The 22,405-nt window shown below is 39.3% G+C and overlaps 1 protein-coding gene across 3 annotated transcripts; it reads left to right on the top strand.

The window, feature by feature from the left end:
• The first annotated feature begins 959 nt into the window (after positions 1-959).
• On the top strand, positions 960-21,992 carry FGF5 (fibroblast growth factor 5). Of its 3 annotated transcripts, XM_045473617.1 has the most exons (4): positions 962-1,576; positions 9,265-9,368; positions 13,184-13,236; positions 21,258-21,992. In XM_045473617.1, the coding sequence occupies exons 1-4, from the start codon at positions 1,216-1,218 to the stop codon at positions 21,574-21,576; spliced, it is 837 nt and encodes a 278-aa protein (XP_045329573.1). In that variant the 5' UTR covers positions 962-1,215; the 3' UTR covers positions 21,577-21,992. The 3 variants fall into 3 exon arrangements, with proteins under 3 accessions (XP_045329575.1, XP_045329573.1, XP_045329574.1); XM_045473618.1 differs by lacking the exon at positions 13,184-13,236 and having other exon boundaries at positions 966-1,576; XM_045473619.1 differs by lacking the exons at positions 9,265-9,368; positions 13,184-13,236 and having other exon boundaries at positions 960-1,576; positions 21,258-21,383.
• The last annotated feature ends 413 nt before the right edge of the window (positions 21,993-22,405 follow it).

The following is a 22,405-nucleotide window of genomic DNA, read 5'->3' as shown; positions in this document are numbered from 1 at the left end:
GGGCATTGCATACATGGAAATTCTTGGTTCTCAGGTTTCCTGAAACCCGGAGCGCGCATCATTAATCATTCATTGGGGTCGATCTTTCAGTCAACTGCAGCTCTGAGTAAGCCGCAGCGAGCCCTTAGCTAATCCTTCCTGCCAAGGGGATCCTGGGGTTAGAGAGGACAACTGGACAGTCAGCCACATGTGCTGGTGCCCAGACCTGCCCCTCTTACCCTGCTGTGAGCGCGGGTGTGCATGTGCGCTCACCCTCTCGGACACAGACCGAAAACTTCCCATACGGAAAAACAAATTCGGCATAATGTTTAGCGTGAACCAGAGTTTCCAATAGAAAAGCAACTCGAATTGTGGCCTAATGGCTCAGGGCGGCTCTCTAAGTACCAAATAAGCCCGTTAAATACATTAGAGGCAACAACAGCCTTCTCCTCCAGCCGCGCCACACCAAAGGCTTCCCAAGTTGGACTGCGAATCTTGGTTTGGTTCCCCACCGCAAGCACTTCGAAGCGCTGGGATTCTCACGGCCGGACTTCGTTCCGGAGAGATTCCCGGGGCCAGGATTGTGCTAGCGGGGTCTGCGGGGCAACGGGAAGGGAACCTGGAAATCGGGTCTTGGGTAGGCGAGAGTGCGTTCCGGGGACGCAGGCGTGCAGCAGAGGTGGGAGAGTCCAGGAACTCACTTCCACGTTTAACCCCCCCCCCCCCATTTCGGCTGCTGCCCTCTGGAAGACTCCCATGCTCGCGCGGAGGTGAATTCCGCGCCGTTGGCTCCGGTGGGAGGGTGGCCGTGCGGCGCGTGAGAACTGCTGGGGTGCGTGGCCCCGGTCTGCGCGTGCCCAGCGTCGGGGTACAGCTCCTCTCCGCCCGGCTTCTCCTCCCACTCACTCGCTCCCATCTCCTCCCTCCTCCACACCCCCCGCCCCCGGGACCGCGAAGCTCCCTCCCCGCACCGGCCAGAGAGTACACAAAGCGGCGGGTGAGGGGAAGCTTCGCAGGCGTGCACCAAGCAGTGAGATCACTGGCGTTATAAATATCCCAGTTCCTGCGCCGAGATCCATTCGAGTGGCCTCTCTCTCTCTCCCTCCCTCTCTTCCCCGAGGCTATGTCCACCCGGTGCGGCGAGGGGGGCAGCGCCAGAGGCACGCAGCCGCGCGGGGGCTACGGAGCCCAGAACCAACCCTACAAGATGCACTTAGAACCCCCGCGGCTGGAAGAATGAGCTTGTCCTTCCTCCTCCTCCTCTTCCTCAGCCACCTAATCCTCAGCGCCTGGGCTCACGGGGAGAAGCACCTCGCCCCCAAAGGGCAACCCGGACCCGCAGCCACCGGTCGGAACCCGGCGGGCGCCAGCAGCAGTAGGAGCAGCAGGGGCACGACGTCTTCCTCTTCTTCCTCCGTCTCCTCCTCCCCCTCGGCTTCTCTGGGCAACCAAGGAAGCGGCTTGGAGCAGAGCAGTTTCCAGTGGAGCCCCTCGGGGCGCCGGACCGGCAGCCTCTACTGCAGAGTGGGCATCGGTTTCCATCTGCAGATCTACCCAGATGGCAAAGTCAATGGCTCCCATGAAGCCAATATGTTAAGTAAGTTGCTCGCCCTCCTGGCAAAGCGCGTCCTAAGCGGGCGATGGGGGGATTCGGGAGGGACAGAGCCTATTCCCTGACCCACAGGCGCACCTTCCGGAGCCCTGGCTCCTGGGACTCAGCTGTCCCTCGGAACCGCGGGGCGGGTTGGGTGGAGGTGCATCTACATGGCGCGCACACGCGCACCCCTCTTGTGGGTATGAGGAATGGCGATTCCTGAGGTGTAGGCTACCAGAGGCTGGCGCACAAGACAGGTACCTTGTTTCCAGTTTGCCCGGGTCCCAAAGAGAAGCCTCCAGCCGGTGCCTGGAGAAGAAAACAAAAATCTTTTGCTCCTTTAGTTTCTGTTTACCTTCTGCTTCTGTTCACTAGGCTAACATTTTTCATGAGGCATCAAAGTGCATCCCCTTTCCTTGCCTATAACTGAACAGTTATTTTTTAAAAGAAGAATCAGATCTCACATGCCGGTCCCCCCCAACTGCCACCATAAACCCCAAAGGTACATGATACATCCATGTATCCGTCTATGTCTCTGGTATATGCATATTTGTACATTATATACATATAGAATATAGGAGAGATCAGACATCCCCTGGTTGGAAGAAGACAGCGATCTGGAAAACTGGACACGTTTAGAGTGGGATACGTGATAGACATTCGAATTATTAATTCCAGAGTTGGGTTTAGCAACGTTTAAGTAGGTTGAGACCATGACAACACCTTGTTAGGAAGTGGCCAGCCTTTGGTCCCCAAGGACGATTAAGGAAAAGTTCTTTGTTTTGGAAGAAGGTCAGAGGAGGTTCAATTCCGTACAGGTGTACATCGTGTTAAGCTTTTTTTTTTTTTTTTTTTTTTTAAAGCTAAGTTTTACATTCTCTTTCTGAGTTTTCTCTTTAGCTGTCTTAACCCCCTCTTCCTATTGCCTCTTTCCTTCCACGCCATCTGTGTTTCCAGACCTTCGCTGGCTGCCCCGCCTCTGATTCCTCTCACCGCCTCTAGGTAGCCAAGGGGAGAGATGATTTGGGGGTGTGTGCGAGACCGGGGCGATCTCTTTGAGGCTTTTCCTCGGTAAGGCCAGATCGCTCATCCAGCAGGGGTTAATCCAACAGATAGACACAGCAGGGGCCTGAGAGATAATCAGGAAGAGCGGGAACGGGGCCAGGAGATCGCGCTGCGTACGGTCACCTGGCTCCGTGTGGCCGCCTGGTAGCTCCCAGGTGTACTTAGCTTGCTTCCTTTCAAACCCACAGCCCTACGGGCCATTCAGTGGGCTTCTGACTACCCGAGCTGCAGAGGAGCGCGGGAGCCCCAGCAGGGCAGGCAGTCTGGGAGCCGCTTGCCAAGCAGGGCTGGAGGTGTCGCGTCCATGGGGTACCCCGCTGGCAAGCCTCCTCCGGAGGGGACAGGAGGCGGGATGTGGAAGACCTGCCGGTTCGCGCCCGCCCCTGCCCCACACCCGTCTTTTGAGCTATGCTGCTCCAGCTGGCGGTGTTACACGTGGTAGGTGTTACACGTGGTAGCCCCCTGAACCAGAGAGGGGGCTCCTCCAAGTGTGCCCCAGCGCGTCCCGGGGCCTCCCACGCGCCCCGTGGGGGAGGCTGTTTCTACGTTTCAAGGTTCATTTCACTTTTATGAAACAACTCACCGTCTTTGGAGATAAAGGGCAAGGTCTGTTAGGGTGAAGGGGAATTTTCCAAGATTTCAGGGGCAGGGAGAGTCACGTTAATTTCAGTATTTCCCTTTGTCTCTCTCATTTCCCCACACCCAACTCTTGAGTCCATCAGACACAAGAGCTCATTCCCCGCTTCTAGTAATCTTTCCACCTCTCTTTTTCAGGGAACCTTTTTCTCTTCTGCTCTTGTAGTTTACCCAGGAAATTAGCACCAGCAGTAGATAACTTCTGTGTTCCCAAGGGAAGACACAAAGTTAGCATGCACCACGCTGCAGGTTGGGGCTCAGGGGAATAAAAGAATGTGTCTTTGGTGGGTTTTGGTGTAGTAGGGATCTCTGAAAACCCGATTCATTCCCAAGATATTTCTCTCTTCCCTTGGAAAAGACAAAGATTCTGCACCTTAGGCCTTGCCAGAGGGGAAGTTCTAGAAAAGCAGAGAAAGGAAATTGAGAACCCACCAGCAAAGAATACATTCAGCTAAAGAAGGCATTGACCAATATCTTTTCTTTCCAAGGTACAATTTATTTTAAAATCCACTTTGAAAGATACTCAAAAAGAACAGGGATGTTTACAAAACAGTGCCTAAATAAAACTTCCTTAATTTAATGCTTTTCCTAGTTCATTCCAGGTTAGAATAGGCTTTCAGGGTTTAGTCTGTATCTTTCATATGGTTTGCCATCATTCTTCACTCATTCTTCATTCATTCATTCATGCACCTATAATAGGCTAATTAATTCATCAAGCTTGATATTTTGACTACTTTTGGGAGTTGGAGGATTTTTTAAAATTTGTTTTTGCCTTCCATAGCTGTTTCACGCAGAGAAAACCATAACTTAAGTGTTTAAAGCACAGCGATTTTCTGCTTTGTGATGTCTGGAGTGTCCAACACTACTAACTATGATTTTTCTACCACTGGTGGATGAGGAATTTATGAAATATGTCATGTGTAGTGGGAGAGCACGTAATTTGGAAATTTCAAATGAGTCTCTGCCCTCAATATCTGTGAAAGAGAATCAGAAGCCTGCTAATTGTGGGCTGGTCATCCACTTCTTTGAAAGCAGCACTTGACAGTTTCCTGACACATACATAAACTAAAGCATTGGTCATGGACTGTTGGTTAGAGTACACAAGGAAACAATTGTGTAAGTCTCACAAGAGACACTGAGAGCTGGACCAAAAAGGACCATAGAGGTAACTCATCATCTCATTTTACTGTCTGTGAGTTGGCAATGATAGAGAACTTACAGTTTTTTTCTTTCTTTCTTTTTTTGGTCACAGCATGCTACTTTAGAAAGAGTCAAAACTTTGCCACCAAACTGCAGTCTAAATGGTTCTTTTAAACTCAGTAATTTTCTGTAATGTTTGTCAGGACAGATACATATATCTGTACATATACATATGTTTTACAACTATCATTTGATGTTAAAATTTCGGCAAACTGTGAATGTTTTCTAGTTTCACCATCAGAAGTACACTCAGGCCATAAAGTTTGAAACACAGTTTATTTGGTTAAGGCATACCACTTAATATGTCCTTACCTTCTCTTATACAGTAGTTAGCCCAAGTTTTGGACACAGAAAAAAATAATCAAGCTCATAACATTCTTATTATGAAGAAATACTAGGGAAGAATGAAGAAAGATGGACAAGACAAGACAGATGATAAAATCCAATTATTGAATAGAAACAACGGGTTTGCTTTAATTCATGAGCTTTCAAGTTTAGTTTCAATGCTTCTGTTGACTTATGGTGGGCCATTGAAGAATAGGCAGTCAAGTAATTCTCAATTCAGGGAGCAAAAGTTGAAGGTTATGGCTGCACAAAGCCAAAGTTCACACAAAATAGGAAAATTACAATCATATATTCTGACTAAACTGAATCCTCAATTTTACTAATTTTTAAACATTGAAGTTCACTGTCAATTTTAGTGTCCTATAGAATCAACCTTTCTATAGTCCCCCAGAATCTGTATCTACTGAATAGAAAAACTCAAATGGAAATTTTCTATTGCTGATTTAATCATCAAGGTCTGCTACACTGGGCATTTTAAGACTCAGATTTGATAATGATACCCAGACATCTGTGTCTATGTGAACACAAGTAGAGAAACTTCCATTTTAAATGATTTTTCTTTGAGGATTTTCAAATGGGCTTCTGAACATGGGATATCTATGTCATTCTAGTATGTTATTTACTAAGAAATGGGAAAAGTGAGAAATCTGCGTAATTTTATCAACCACCATTAATAGAGTCCTGTTGTATTAAAAACTCTGGAGGGGACTAAGGTAAAAAAGTAGACATATATTTTCTTCTTGAAATAAACTTACTTTGTAATATATGCCCATGCTTGCAAGTAAGTGGATTAAACAATGTGTGTATAAATTCTTGTCTCCTTCAATCTAGATGTCAACCCCCAAATTACACCAAGAGAAAAATGGTTCCTTCTGTTCAGCACTGCTTTTTTCTTTTGATCCTCTTACATGTGAACTCCCTAGGAAAGATAACACATTGTCTCTAGCACCTTAATGTGAAATAATTATACTGATCCTCTCTCCTTGCCCCACTTCCTAAGTAGGAGAGGACCAGAATTGCAGGAAAGTAAAACCTGTGTCCGTACGAATGCTCATATGTGTCTGTATGTATGTGCAGGTGTCCTGAGAAAGGAAAGAGAGGTAGTGACAAGGTCAAAGAAAACAATGCAATTTAGCAAACATGTATTGGCTATCTATGGTCTGTGAGATACACTTAGCCTTCCAGAATTTTGCTTTAGGGATACCATCCTGGTATCCATAATGTGAATTGTAAATTCCGATAAAATTTATTGTTATTGAATCCTAGTAAAAGTCAGGAAATTACTGAAATTGAGAAAAATTTAGTTTTAGAGAAATGTTTTCTGGGATTTCTATATGTGTAATTTAATGCATATGGGTTTAAAATATTTAGGACTCTTTAGTGAGTTACTGAGATTTGGCATAGTAAAATCAATAATTGTGTGATCTCTTGGAGGTGGGGTCAGGAAGCTGAATTGTAGGGCTTGTAGAATCTGTTCCAACATTTTAGTAAAAAAGACATTGTGAAATTACTGTTGAAATTACTTTGGAAATTATGATCTTAATAGCATTCCCAATATTACATCATAATTATGTTAAGATTTAGAAGATCATCCCAAAGTTGCCTTATGTGTTATTTTATCTGATCTCATCTTTTATCTTTCCTGCATTCTTTATAATTTTAAATAGAATAATATATGTGAAGGTATATTTTTAAGCTTTCAATTAAATATAACTTTAAAAAAATTATAAAATCCATTCATTCTCAGACAAATATCATTTTTATAGTAGAACTTGGAAGAAAAGAAACCATGCAGTATATAATAAAATAAGAACATTTTACATATATTATCTTATCTCTCCCATCTAATTTATCACAATGGAAAGTTTACACAACATATACACACAGAATGTACAGTGTGTTAGGAAACAAGTTAAATGACTCAAAATAGGTTTTTCTAAAAATAGAATATGTTATGGTCAGAAGTTGTAGCTCACATAGACAAAGCATTAATGCTCCCATTAAACAAGTATTTCTAGAGCCTTTGTCTTGATCTTTCAAATATTAACCTATAAACATATGTATCCAATAAGAATTTTATCTTTTATGCTATGGTGTATTTTTTCACTAACACGCAGGTTTGCATTTACAAAGTCAAATGCTTTTCTGTAGAATGGAATAAAAACGCTCTAACAATGTAGAACCATGAGTAAATTGGGGGGAAAACATACAACCGACTCTCCTTTTCCACCAATCCCATATTGTCTCTTTTGTTTCTATTGTTCCACACTTAGACAACTTATCAGGTTTCCATTTCTTGCTTTTTAACACATGTTTACACAGCATTCACAATCATAACCCCCATCTTCCAAATATCTAAAATCATCAATGCTGTTTTTAATATCATTCTGTAATTGTATATATATAACTTTGTATCATGTTCTATTTATGCTTTATTAATTATATTATTACAGTATATTGCATTGTACATTGTATCTAACTTTACAAAGCATTATGTGTGCTTTGTCACTATTTGATAAAATGGCAATGCTTCAAAATCTTTGGGTGCGCATCACAAATAACTTATATGGCAACATCTATTGAAAAGAGCATTTTGAAAACATTATGAAGAAAATAATTTATGAGATGGCAGTTTCTTTCAGAATTTCTTCCTAAAAGCAAAACTAGTTCCTTCCTAATAATTTTTTTTTTTTTTTTTTTTTTTTTTTTTAAGAAACATCTACTAATAAAAGTGGTAGTGGCAGTTTTCTTGAGATGTGCTTTATTTACTCTGGACTAAATACTCTTCTAACAGAAACAATAGTTCTTCTGCTACCCTTCTCCCCCATGAACTTTCTAATCAAGTGCTTTTAAGAAGTCAAGTTGAATAAATAAATAAGCAGCAGTATTTGCTATATTTATAAGCTCACATTGTGCAAAAAAAGTACCCAATGAATATATTCATATATATGTATTTATATATCTTATATATATGGTTATTCTCAATACTACCTTTTTAATAAATGAAATAATTTTATATGTACTTCCAATACTGCAGGGGAGGTTGCTATTTTAAGAAAATCTGGTGAATTTATCTGTTCAGCAGAATACTGTTAAGATATCCTAATTAGTATATATGTTCAGAATATAATAGATTGAAAGATGGAGATTTTCTTCCCTTCTCCTTTCCATCCTTTTTTCTTTCCTTCCTTTCTTCCTAGGACAGGTCTCTTTTTAGCTATAGTGAACTATATTATTTTGTCCCCCCCCCCAATTTTTTGCAATTTGATGTAGGCAATTAACAAAAAGCACTACCATTTTCTCATGTTCATATAACATTATGAGTTACGACAAACAGGCAGGAGTTCCAGTTATATACAGACTATAAATTTCATCTTCTAAAATACTCTATAAACTGTGGTATGTGATTCTCTTGACACAGTGGATGTGGACTTTCTTTTTTAAAAAAAAATTTTTTTAACGTTTATTTATTTTTTTTGAGACAGAGAGAGACAGAGCATGAATGGGGGAGGGTCAGAGCGAGAGGGAGACACAGAATCCGAAACAGGCTCCAGCTCCAAGCTGTTGGCACAGAGCCTGACGCAGGGCTCGAACTCACGGACCGCGAGATCATGACCTGAGCCGGAGTCGGACGCTCAACCGACTGAGCCACCCAGGCGCCCCTGGACTTTCAAATTATTATAGGAGACAAAGGGATGTTGACTTGATAATGCTAACTATGAAATACTAAATATAAACAATAATGTAATAAAATACCTTATTAATTTTTTTGCCAGAAAAGCCATTTAAAATACAAGATGTCTCAAACCATAATGCATTAAACACTCATTGAGCCAATAATCCCAAATTATTTATAATGCTTTCAACAACTTTTTATGTGTAGTCTTTAAATGAACTACTCACTGAATGATTGAATATGGTATATATTGATTTGTACTTGTATAGTTATTACAATTTAAGAAGAGAGATTTAGTTCATGTAAGTAAGTATTATTTGTCTCTGGCTTTCAAGTTTCTATTAGTATTGGGTCCAAACTTTATGAGCTTCAATATTAAAAGCATTATATTATCTTTGATAGAAAACAATGGATGGGAATTCTTTTGAAAAACATTTAAAGAAATTTCCGATTCCTTTACAACTTGAGAAGATTATTTCTATTGTTAAACATTGTTTACTAAAAATGACTTATTTGTAAGGGAAAAAAGAATTATTAATGAACCAGGACTAAATTTTTGAATATTAAAATTTGTTATTTTAAATGAACACTTGACTGCTAGGCTTTTCTTTTTTAACATAATGAATGTTATGGAAAATAAGGATGTTAAATACTGGGTTTTTTTTTAATCAAAACTATAAAGAATGAAAAGAATCTGTGTAGAAATTTAATTCTTCACAATGGTATATAGAGGAGTCTGTGTTTTATTTTGGGATTTCTGTCATCCTAGGTATTTTGGAAATATTTGCTGTGTCTCAGGGGATTGTAGGAATACGAGGAGTTTTCAGCAACAAATTTTTAGCGATGTCAAAAAAAGGAAAACTCCATGCAAGTGTAAGTAGAACCACTTTATGTTTGTTCAAGGTGTTACGGAGATTTCACATTTGTAGAATGGAATGAAGTGAGTTTCTACATTGGTAGAGGGACAATTTGCTCAGAGGACTTAATGTGTGTGTGTGTGTGTTTTAATTATACGTACATTTAACCAAGGTGATTGTACATGTTGTTGCAAGTAACCATTTTTATATTTTATTTACTTGAAAAGATAATACACAGTCCACAAAAATTTTTAAGGATGAATGTGTTTGAAAATAGCACTCTCAAATTGATTGCCATTTTTCATTTATTGAAATTGGCCCAACTGAGGAGAAATATCATGGAAATAATATAGAACATTTAAAATGTACATGTTTATGGTGGCTGTGTGTGCATTTTTAGTAGATTAGGTTCTTATTCAATTTTACAAGCTATTCATGATGTCAAAAATTAGGCCAAAGTAATATAACCTATTTTCACATCAGTAAGTATGGAGAGAAACCAATAAGGAGAAGATTTTTGTTTCTTGGAGAAATTTAATTTATTCATTTGAGGAACTCTCATTTTGTATTTTTGTTGCATTAAATAGAATACTTCTCAAAATTATGAAGACTAATTTTGTACTCAAAAATTTCTACAAGCCACATATATGTGTTGTAACTGATTTACAAATTAAAGATTTCTATGTTTTTTTTTTTCCAAAAATGCTGATTACTTGGGACGCATCAAAACTTTTTAAAGATAACAAATATGTTTAACTTAGTTTTTCTACTCACAGGTTTGGTTTACTTGTATTAGGTCCATATGCACAGCACTTAAAGGTGACTTATGCTCTTTCTGTAGCTTTGTCATATTAGGTCATTTGTACAAAGTAGTTATCATTTAGCGTTAGTCCTCCACTTCTTATTTTCTTTAATTCCTACTGAATGAGTTGGAGAAATATCACTTTCTAGTGTTTGAAGTATGTAGCAACTTTTAGCTGGGAGTGTAATCAATTGAAACTTACTATTTATGATTTTTTACCTATAGAACTTTAAAAAATTTGGTGAGAATTTCACTTGGTTCAATTTGTAAGAATTTCAGTTTTTTTTTTTTTTTCTAGCATCTCAAGGTGATTTTTTAATACCTCTTGGAGGGGGTAGCAGAATTCAAAGCTATTTGTGTAGTTATTTGTGGATTAAATGAGATAATACATTTAAAGCTTTTAAAACAGTATTTGGTACACTGGAAGTGCTCAAGAAATACTATCTGTTATATGGTAAATTAAATATAATAGATTCTAAAACTCAGTTGGTTGAGATAAATGGAAAACCTTTGCTAATCTCTTTAATCACCCATTGCAAGAATTATAAAAAGGTTTACCTACTTCATTTTCTGAGGTGGTTATTGTATTCTAGCAAGCTCTACTATAGTTTTCATCAAGTAATCACTCTTTGATTATTTATCTTAAGAGGCAAACTTCTGCATCACTGTGGAAAAGTAGGACATGCCATTTTATAAAAAAAAAATGATTTTAAAAAATCCTCATGCAGAATAGAAAACAATGACCAAACGCATCTGAACACAATCCTTTCCCCCAGTCTACTTTAAGATTGTAAAAAATTGAAACACTTTTGGAATCTAAGCATCATAATAAAGTGTGGTGCATGTAAAGAAACTTTCTCTTATTGCTTTGTTTTGGGTAAGCACCTTAATTTTTTAATTGTTCTGACTTATGCCCTAGTACATGCAAAAAATAGACCAAACTTGGGCCAGCTTCAGGGTAATTGCCACAGAACTCGAAGCATTACAAATGGATGCCAATTAGAAAGGTCACACTGAGAGGTGAGGATACATGATTCCTCTGTCAAATGCAAGAAACAAATTTCCAGAAATTTGACCCAAATGTCTAAGGCTGGCTGGCTGAAATAATGCAGATAATGCAAAAACAGCATCTGTTATTCTTTCTCATCTTGGCAGGCTAAAGTTATTTCATGGAATAATGACTTTTAAACAGTACAAAGCAAGTCTTGCTCTTGTCACTCACTGAAGCTCTTTGATATTAAAGTCGTTCTAATGACTTTGAGCTGAATTGAAGATAAAAAAATTAAGCCCTATGATTATGTGGATTCTTCTTAAACCTATTGTCCAAGCCCGCTTTCTCTTATCTGAGCTTTTATTAGCACTTTTTCTCTAGATGGAAACCTAATTAAATTATAACGTGATTTATTTTTAAGGAAGTTGAATTTGGAAATAGTATTAATCCTAGCAATTATCAGTTTTATGCCCAGATGGTTTCTTCCTGTTTTCTTCTAGTTAAACACGTTGAAAAATTATTCTTGTAACTTTAGATATAATCATTTGATTTAGTCTTGATTTTCACAAAATTGCATGGTCACTAAAAACGCTAAAAACCTTTATATTTTTAGGATTAAATGTATAATTTGTGAGTTGCTTTAAACTAGTAACTGTGCAGAGGCGTTTAAAGCCTACCTTTATAATCATTTTTCTATATATATGTGTATATTTACATCATATTGTACATCTTAAACTTACACACTGTTACATGTCAATTATACCTCAATAAAACTGGAAAAAATTTTAAGTTAATAGAGTACTTTTAAGGTTTTGTATATAAAATAAATATGAACCAAAAATATGAAGCATTCATATAATTCTGGGGGAAGTAATTTCCATACTGTATTAAGAAATATTCATGGATAATTATAGATTCTCAGCTTAGTTTTTATAGTAACAATTAGAATATTAAAAATTAGTTGCTGGGCACAGACAACGCATTTGCATAGTTCTTTAAAAGTTCTTTCACTCACATTATCTCATTACATGATTAGGTGAGGAAAGAGTCTTAGAGATGTTAAATAATTTCGTTAAGTTAACACAGTTAACAAATGATTGAACCAGAAACATCCTTTTAACATCCTGTTTCTCTGCAAATGCTATAATGCTTTGTAGGTAAAATTTAGTTGAGAGAAGATACTAAATTTTGTTTGGAACCAATTACATTGTTTTCACCTGTTATTTTATAGGAATTAACGATCGCACAGTTTAGTAATATTTTTATACTACATGTCAAAGAATAAATATTGTGGCACATCCTTACAATATTTTGCTCGTGCGTCGCCTCCCCATCTTATGCAAGCTCTGTTCGGACTCTTTTTTTCCCATCTATTTCTGTGTCTTTAGTTTCTGTGTCTGCCACAAAACCTATCACAGAGTTTTGCACACGTTGGTGGTTCAATGTGATGATGCGCCACATAGGAAACGCCTCTCAAAATGAACTTTCAAAGCAGAAGAGAGCTATATTTTGCTCACTGAAAAATTTCATTTATAAAATGCTTCATTATCAGTAGACGCAAAGATGGCAAACCGAAGTATGAGCCCAGAATGGGTACACTTAGGCAATATTTGTACTGATTTTTTTCGTGTGTGCTAAGTTTGTTAATTCAGTGTGCATGGCTTCCTGACTCATTCAACCTACACATGTCGCAATCTATATGCAGCTCTCCTTAAAATCTTTACTAGTATACTTCAAATACACAGTGCAGCCGGATTCCTACCATGCAGGTTTTTTCAGCATTCTTTACAAGGGTGAAGATGTATGGTCTTCTCCTTCTTCAAGATGTGTTGGGAATCTTCGAGAGTGGGAGTAGGTGACTGCTTCCCAAAGAGCCATGAGGGTGAGTCAGAGCCTTCACTGAGACCTCCACTGTCCTTTTGAACTCATTCCAGGCTGAGGTACCTTGTGGAAAAGAGCACCCTTCTCTTTCTGTCTCTGTCTCTGACTGCTCGTCTGTTCCTGTTCCCTCCTCACTCTGTTCCTGCTCTCTCCTCAGGTTTGTTATCTCTATGGAAATCCCCATAGAGCACCTTTCTGGATTTATATGAGGTGGGTGCGGATGTAGGAGTGAGAGACCTTAAGTGTGGTGGTTACAAGCATAGTTAGATTGTGTCATTCTAGTTGAATTAAAACTAGTCATTTTACTTAATCTTTCGCTTCTGTGGTTTTATGAATTGTAAAAGGACAAAGACTAAAATCATGATCTATTGTGATAGTTGAGCAGTTTAAATGAGATAATACATATAAAATACTTAGAATAGTGCCTGGGAAGTATTCAGCATTTAATTTAGAAAAGATCTTCCTTAATTTGCTCTCAGGCAGCTGTTTGATGATCCTGTCTCCTCTCTTAGAAGACGACTTTCTGATTTGGGGGTCAGGCAGCTGTGACCCTTCAGATATTTAGACCAGCCCCAAATCCTGTTTATCACTGACCTTTTTTTTTTCCTTTAGGTCCACTTTTAGGCACTTTTTGTGCCTACAAGAGCCCCTTATCTCCAGAGTTTCCTTTTTTGCAAGAAACCTAATTTGAAAGCAAAATTCCCAGGCTCAAGGTCTTAAAGAGGCAAGGATTTCTTAATGATCATAATCTCATAACACTTTTAGACCCCTGTTGCATCTTGTTCTTTTCCTAAAGAAAATGTAAATCTTGGAAAAGATGGTTGTAATGTTTTTTTTTTTTTTTTTTTTTTTTTTGTTTTTTGCCTTTTCGTAAAGCACGAATGATAGCACATTACCTATTGGGGAAGAAACATTTTAGCTTATTTTAAAGGTCCAGAGAGAAGCATATGGTAGAATTATTTTTGTTTCTCAGGGTTTTAGGGGATCATGTTTGGAAGGAAAGCTAATTGCAGAGTTTACGAAACAGGCATGGAATGTATGCTTGATCAGCCCTAAGCAAGGACTAGAACGTCTTCCTTTCCTGGTTTCGGAGGGTGCCAGCTGGCTTGCCCGGGATGGGAGTCTGGACTGGACTTCCTGCGCTGGGGGCAGTGTGAGCAGGAGTCAGCAGCCTCGAGAGCTGGGCATGTTTACTGAAAGGGGAAATGGACGCTTGAGCAATAGTTACCATCATTATCATAAAAAAATAACTTATTAAGCACTCCACTCTCCCAGTCAAGACCATGAGCTCTTTAAAGGCATTTGAATAGAAACTTCTCTTGCCCTCTAAAGGCTTTCAATTTACGTAGTAAAACTGAATGTCCAGTTATTCGGTCTCAAAACTGGGGTCAGGGTGCTGCCTTTACAGTAAATGCCGGTTTTCCCGTAATTTCACACTATGTTGATCGAGCTAGAGAGCCTATTTTGTTGCGAAAATCTGGGTGCCGTGAATTAACTTGCAGCTTCATTTCAGCCTACAGCGAGAGAGGGTGTTCTATTTCTCCAATGGTTGAGGGAATGGCTTTGTTTTTTATCAGCATTTTTGTCAGTATCGGCAACTTCAAGACAAGTAGGACTATACAGAAATCTAGGAGATGCCCTTGGGTCTCTATAGCATGAAGGAGCTGGAATCTAAGAATCAGAAGATGGGAGATTTAAGTCACAGGTGCTGACCCTGGCATTTGGTAAACATGGGGCTTTAGATGAATCTTTGTCTTTATTTCTCTGACTGGAGGATTAGACAATAGCATCCTACTAGTCATGAGATTATTGAGAAGGTGAACTAATAGATGCAAAACCCCTGGTGCATACAGTAGCCCTCAACAGCCCCTCTTTTTGAGCTGTTAAAAGCATCAGAGGGAAAACTCTTACTTCACCTGCATCAAATCACACGGGGTGCTGGTTAATGATGCAATTCCAGGGTCTCACCTTAGATTTACTAAAGACATAACCTCTGGAGATAGGGCCTGGGGAATTTGCATTTTGAACTGGCCCCCCAGCTAATTTTAAGTCAGTTCGTAAAGTTTGGAGGGGAACAAATCCTGTGGTTGTGATTCTTCATTACATTACTTCAGGCTGGTTTATTGTGAAATCCAACTTGTGTATTCCCTCAGTCACTCGGGATGAAGAACTGAGATATATAATGGAAAGATGTCCAGTGCCAAGCAGGAAATAGGCCATGCCCTGGAGATAGCATAGTATGGTTGCAACTGACCTATACAAAGCCTATGTAGTAAAGAGTAAAATGCAGCCCTTTGGGTGCATGTCGCCCGGCACTGGGCTGTTCCGCTTGGAAGCGATGGGAGCAGGGGCTGCCTTTCAGCCTTTAATCACCACCAAAGGTGGGTTCCTTCGTTCAGGGAGCTTTAAGCACAACCACACAAAACAGCCTCTGCTAAGGGCACCTGGCCGGGCAGCCCCGTAGGTGGGAGTAGGGACAGGAACCAAGAAGCACTAAAAGGAGGTAGGGAGCCAGAAGCAGGGATGCATGCAGTCAGGAAACTTTGCTTACAGTACAATTTGGCTTATAATTGTTTTTATCTCAGTCTACAATAATATTTTAATTATTTAATAATATTGCAGCCCACAATGACATTTTAATTATTTGTATTTGGTTAATTATTTTCTTCATAAGGTTTTTCAAAAGAGGGAGGCAAATCAAAGAAAACGAAGTGAAATAAAGAAGTAAACTTGATTAATACCCCCACAAACTCCAAGGATTATACTCACGTTGGTGCAAATTCACTCCTCTCTCCATACCTCTTTCATATGTTACGTATTTGCTTGTGTTGTTGCACGTAGTGAGAATTGGTACTTGTTTGCATAGACTCAACTCATTCACTGCAGGATCCTCACTCATCATACAACACGATGTGTACTAAGGAACAAAACTGTGTTGAGAGGTTTCAGAAAGCTTTTTGAAAAATATTGTTTCAGAAAGAATTTTTTGTTTGGTTTACTTGACGCTCAGATTTCAACAACGCAGAATTAGTCTTTTTTTTTTTTTAAATATCCTGGCTAGGGGCGCCTGGGTGGCGCAGTCGGTTAAGCGTCCGACTTCAGCCAGGTCACGATCTCGCGGTCCGTGAGTTCGAGCCCCACGTCAGGCTCTGGGCTGATGGCTCAGAGCCTGGAGCCTGCTTCCGATTCTGTGTCTCCCTCTCTCTCTGCCCCTCCCCCGTTCATGCTCTGTCTCTCTCTGTCCCAAAAATAAATAAACGTTGAAAAAAAATTTTTTTTAAATATCCCGGTTAACCAAAATTTCACCTTCTTTGAACTGAATTTGACCTTTCTTCTAAACATCCATTGTGTGTTCTCACCGTGTGAAGAGGTGAGTAGAATCAAGGCAAGGCACCTTTCTAATCCAAAATTCATGTTTTCCTTAACTGCACTCTTTCCCTTCCTCTGAGTTATTAGGCTATCCAAGCAAAAATAGTTAAATTTGTTTAAGGTTTATTTGTTTTGTCCATTAGGACTATATTAAATTACATAAAAATTAGCTGGCTTGAACATTTCATTTTAATTTTGCAGTTATGATTTGTTGAATGTAACTTGTTTTTACACTTGCAAGATCAAGGAAAAATTAAGGAGAGGGGTGACTGAGTGTTGGGTAAGCATCAGACTCTTGATTTCGGCTCAGGTCATGATCTCAGGGTCATGGGATCAAGCCCCACCTCAGGCTGTCAGCACAGAGCCTGCTTGGGATTCTCTCTCTCTCCCTCTCTCTCCCCCTCCCCTGCTCACACTCGCACATGTGTGTTTGCATGTGTGCATGTTCTCTCTCAAATAAATAAACATCAAAAAAAATTAAGGAGAAAAACATATAATGTAGCTCAACAAGGAACATGGACAGGACCATGTCTGTATTGCTTCTCATCATAAAAGTGGCAGCTAGCACAGTGCCTGGCGTGTGATACATAGTCAAAAAGATCTGTGGAATAGACTGGTAAAAAATGAATTTGAAACCAAGATACTGGTTCTTTATGTTCGGTCTTGTGGCTGATGGTGCTAGCACGACGAGGCAACGGGGATCCTGCTTTCAATAGCTTCTTTGAAATTTCATTCACCTCTCTATCTCACACCTCAACTATAGAAAAAGTCTTTATGTCAATGTCACTCTTTCTGGGGAAACAATGTAGTTCTATTGTTTAAAAGTATATAGTTTGCCAGGGGCACATGGGTGGCTCAGTCGGTTAAGCGACGGACTTCTGTTCAGGTCATGATATCACGGCTTGTGGGTTCAAGCCGCTCATCTGACTCTGTGCTGACAGCTCAGCACCTGAAGTCTTCTTCAGATTCTGTGTCTCCCTCTGTCTCTCTGCCCTTCCCCCATGCACGCTTTGTCTCTCTCTCTCTCCCTCTCTCTCTCTCTCTCAAAAATAAACAAACATTAAAAAAGTTTTTTAAAGTATATATTTTGCCAAAGGACTTCTGATAATTCAAAGGGGATTTAAAAAGTTAAAAGTAGCCTGAAAGATTTATTATACAAAACTGTGTAATGGTAAACATCTATATGTTCAAACACCTGTAGCTAAGAACTATATTGCTTAGTGACTCTTTGCTATAAAACTGGTTCACGCATGATATTAGAAGCTGAAATTCATTGTTTAGGGTCACCGTCTTGTCTGAATGAACAAGGCCAGGAATAGTGGCAGGAACAGTCAATCCCCTCAAGAAGAAACCAGATCTCTTGCTGAAAAAAATTTGCTGAAATCTTTGTTTCAAATGGTGCTGTTCCATCACAGCTGGAAGAATTTTTCAGACAAAACATTAATTTAGAAGTCCACTAAGAAATCCAAAACAGTCTGACCGCCTTTACTCCTATTCTAATGCGGGATTTTGGAAAGGCTGTGGGGCTGCACGTGGTGTGTGGGTCCTTAGGTTCTGAACATCTCTGCCCTGGGTGACAGTTAAGTAGCGCTTGAAAATCTAGAGCCCAAATAGCCTTCCTTTGTGTTAAGAAAGAACTATGGACGTGAATCTTAAGGAGGAAAAGAGAATGGTTTTAGATGAAATGATTTTAGCAGGTGGAGTCGGTGAGCTTTCACTCATCTGAAGATTCTAAGATGGAATTGCTATAGGTTTAATTCACCGTGGTGTGTGTGTGTGTGTGTGTGTGTGTGTGTGTGTGTGTGTCAGTAAAGAAAAGGTTAAATAATACAGTACACTTTTAAAAACCTGTCAAAATTGGATAAAGTGGTCACTGCTATTTCTATTTCAGAAAATAGACTTTTGCAAAATAGGACTAGAAGTCAGGTTTGGGTATAATGTATTATATGTGTTTAAAAATGTTTTTCAAATACATTTGAAGAAAAAAAATGAGGCAGGGTAAATATACCTGCTACTCTGTTTGATTAACCCCCCTATACCTTCCTAAAATGCTTATCCTTTTATGTAGCAGAAAACATTACAAATGGCTATGGCATTTATTTTAAATAAAATTTTGGGATTATCTAATGAAATGGGAAAGCATTTAAGTCCTTTTAAGAGCTAAGTAACTATAAGAAAATCTACATTTGACTTGTAAGAAAGTCTTTTTAATAAAAAGAAAACTAGGACAGTGATGTCAGCATAGCTCCCTTGGCCTAGACACAGGCTGGTAGGGTATGACAAGATGACAGGAATACCATAAGCGATAGTTCTTTAAAACATCTGTTTCCAGAAGCTAGAGATCAAATCCAGGGAATCACCAGTAGACTTGTGGAGATTCTAGATATATAGCTTCATAGTTCTCAAATAAAGAGCTTTATTGACTGAACTCTACTTGAATGTAAGGAACTTGGGTTAACCGTCGCATGTAACATAAATGCTCTGTTGGAAGTGCTCTGAAATCGGTTGTCTTCCAATATTGTCTCTACTTTGCACAAGTCAAAAAATTCATATGACCGTCAACAGTAGATCTAGGTAGATTCCCTTCCGCAGTTCTGACTTTCAGACAACAGTGTTGTGATCTGTATTGCAGAGGAAAGCTTGGCATTATTAGAAAAAGTAAGAAAAAAATAACTTTTAATTCTAGTATAGTATCTCTTGGTCTGATATGGAAAGTGTATCATATATATATTTAGTGTTTTTCTATATAGACATCGGTGTATTTGGTATTTGCAAGCTGAGGAATTCTATACAATGGTGCTCCCTGAAATTGTGAAACCCAATGATCTAGGATAGGAATTCTTATCCTTTGAGAGTTATGGCCTCTTTTGGGTTTGATGAAAGCTACCAATATTTTTCCTAGAAAAATATTTTGGTATTCACAATAACCCTGTGGATAAGACCTGTGGATAAGGAGCCTGACACTAAGACATTGATTGGCAGAATTGGTATCTGATCACAGATCTGTCTGCATGCTTGTGCTCTACACCCCCAGACCATCTTCTTTTAATTCCTTAACAGAATCTTCTGTTAAAACTTAACTTTTTAACTAGAAATTTCAAAGTAATTTAAAGACATGGGGCGCCTGGGTGGCGCAGTCGGTTAAGCGTCTGACTTCAGCCAGGTCACGATCTCGCGGTCCGTGAGTTCGAGCCCCGCGTCAGGCTCTGGGCTGATGGCTCAGAGCCTGGAGCCTGCTTCTGATTCTGTGTCTCCCTCTCTCTCTGCCCCTCCCCCGTTCATGCTCTGTTTCTCTCTGTCCCAAAAATAAATAAACGTTGAAAAAAAATTAAAAAAAAAAAAGACTAACAAAATTGAAATATATTAAGAGTTCCTAGTTTTTAAATATACATTGATATTATTTCACTATGTACACAGTAAGCAGAAGTCATCAGCATTACAACCAGAGCAAACTAAGCATTTTCTGAGCTTTTACTGGCCTACTTTGTCAGCCTTATCTCTTGTTCCTTCTACCATGAATCCTACCTGGAAGTCATACTGAATTACTTACTACCTATAGTAAGTGTCATGTTGACCTGTGAACACACTGTTCCTGCTCCCTGAGATTCATTTCTCATGTCACCTTGCTAATATCTTGTACTTGAAGACTCAGCTCAGATGTCACCTTTTCTAGGAAAACTTCCTTGCCCTCTGCCAGCCGCCTCCATCCTCTTAGATTCCCTTCCGCTATGCTGTCATTGTTCCCTCTGCATATCGCTGTCCTCATTCCCTGTATCAAGCTGTGCCATGACGGATGTCTACTTGTCTGCTTTTGCCACTATTCTGGGAACATTTCAAGGGCAGACATTATGTGTGTGTGTGTGTGTGTGTGTGTGTGTGTGTGTGTCTATGTCTGTGTCTGTGGAGGGGAAGAGAGAGAGAGAGAGAGAGAGAGAGAGAGAGAGAGAGAGAGATCTGGATGAAGTATTGCTAGTGACTCCAAAAGTAATTTTTTCTTCTTGGCATCAAATATTCTCTCCTGTATCACTGTGTGAAGATATATTTTTTCCTAAAGAACTCTAACACATGCAATATTAATAGGGCCATATGCTACCCCTCTCTCAGCACCATGAATCACACTGATAACATTGAAAAATGTATTCTTATTTCAAAGGAATAATATGACCCCATTTCTCGAAACATGCATTCATGTTTTATCAGGCAATTGTTCCTTAATAATTCAGTTCTATTTATTTTCTGGATGGCTTCAGAGGGGAAAAATATTAAAATATTAGAAGTTATTTTTTTACTGCAAATCTCAAAGTAATTTAAAAACCATAACAGAATTTCAACATATTAAGGGTTCCTGTTATCATTTTTAGATACATTGATGTTATTTCACTAAGTACACAGTAAACAGAAATCAGCATTACAAAGATGAATAAAGTAGGAAGATAGAAATGAAAATAGTAATTTAAAGCAACTTTTTAAAAGAAGCCAATATGTCTTCGGGCACCTGGGTGGCTCAGTCAGTTAAGCATTTGTCTGACTCTTGATTTCAGTTCAGGTCATGATCTCACAGTTTCCTGAGTTCAAGCCCCACATTGGGCTCTGCGCTGACAGTGCTGAGCCTGCTTGAGATTCTCCCTCTCTCTCTGCCCCTCCTCCACTCACATTCTCTCTGTCTCTCTCAAACTAAATAAAAAAAAAAAAAAAAAACTTAAAAAAAAAAAAGAGGCCAATATGTCTTTACAAGAGAGAATGGAGGAGGAAGCTTTCCGTCAGTGGAAATTTTGGTTTCCCTTTACAGTATAAGACCTCATTTTATTACATGCTGAAAATATTATTACTATTTACAAGTTTTTCTTCTTTCCCCCCACCAGGCCAAATTTACCGATGACTGCAAGTTCAGGGAGCGATTCCAAGAAAACAGCTATAATACCTATGCCTCAGCAATACACAGAACTGAGCCAGCAGGCCGGGAATGGTATGTGGCCCTCAACAAGAGAGGGAAAGCTAAGCGAGGCTGCAGCCCGCGGGTTAAACCCCAGCACATCTCTACTCACTTTCTGCCAAGATTCAAGCAGCTGGAGCAGCCAGAACTTTCTTTCACGGTCACTGTTCCTGAGAAGAAAAAGCCACCCAGTCCTGTCAAGCCAAAGGTTCCCCTTTCTGCACCTCGGAAAAGTCCCAACACCGTGAAGTACAGACTCAAATTTCGCTTTGGATAATATTCTTCTTGGCCTTGTGAGAAACCATGCCTTCGCCTCAGGAGTTTCCACGGGTGTCTTTATGGCTCTGAAGAAAAACGTTCGGATACACCTGCAGCTACACTCCACCATAGTGAAGTCCAGTCACTTGTTTCAGCGCGACTGAAACAAAACTGTTTTCTGATAGGAACTGAACTGGAATTCTTTGTCCAACATAGGGAGCACACTGCTTCAGTCAGGACGACATAAAGCCTTTTGCTTTATGCTTCGTGCATACTCTGTATTTGGAGAAAGTTAAACAGCGTGGACTATGTATTTTTCTGACTTTTACAGATCAACCTGAAAGAACATACATGATACATTTTTATTTTTGGTTTCCAAAGAATATTTTGATGCAGATAAAATATTTTATTAACTTTTGTTTTTTGTTTTTTGTTGTTTTTTTTAAAAAAGTACCTCTGCATTGAGCCTATTTTCTTACTTTTATTTTAATTAATATGACATAACCATTTGAAAGCAGTTTATGAATATAAATGTGTTTATAGCCCATTTGTAACATGTGGATTTTTTCATTTTTCTTATTCATCGCACTTTCATTTTTTATTTTTATTTTTTACCATACCTCAGATAATGTAAGTTTAGTCCATCCTCTTACAATGCTTAAATTCTCTTCAACAGCACCAAAAGCTCAGCTTAGATTTGTGTGTGTGTGTGTGTGTGTGTGTGTGTGTGTGTGTGTGTGTTTGTGTGTAAATTCATGACAGTATGTGGAATCCTACCCCTTTGGTGGCTGGGCTATAATGGCTTAGGAGTAAGGAGGA

This window comes from Leopardus geoffroyi, chromosome B1, assembly GCF_018350155.1.
Source record: "Leopardus geoffroyi isolate Oge1 chromosome B1, O.geoffroyi_Oge1_pat1.0, whole genome shotgun sequence".
In the NCBI taxonomy this organism is placed as follows: domain Eukaryota; kingdom Metazoa; phylum Chordata; class Mammalia; order Carnivora; family Felidae; genus Leopardus; species Leopardus geoffroyi.
This window is presented reverse-complemented; position numbering and strand designations above follow the sequence as displayed.

Excerpts from the sequence above, each read along its gene's own strand:
- FGF5 (XM_045473617.1), top strand. The coding sequence starts at position 1,216 with ATGAGCTTGTCCTTCCTCCTCCTCCTCTTCCTCAGCCACCTAATCCTC. Across the intron at positions 1,577-9,264 it reads CCATGAAGCCAATATGTTAA|GTATTTTGGAAATATTTGCT; the intron begins GTAAGTTGCTCG and ends CTGTCATCCTAG. Across the intron at positions 9,369-13,183 it reads AAGGAAAACTCCATGCAAGT|GTTTGTTATCTCTATGGAAA; the intron begins GTAAGTAGAACC and ends CTCTCTCCTCAG.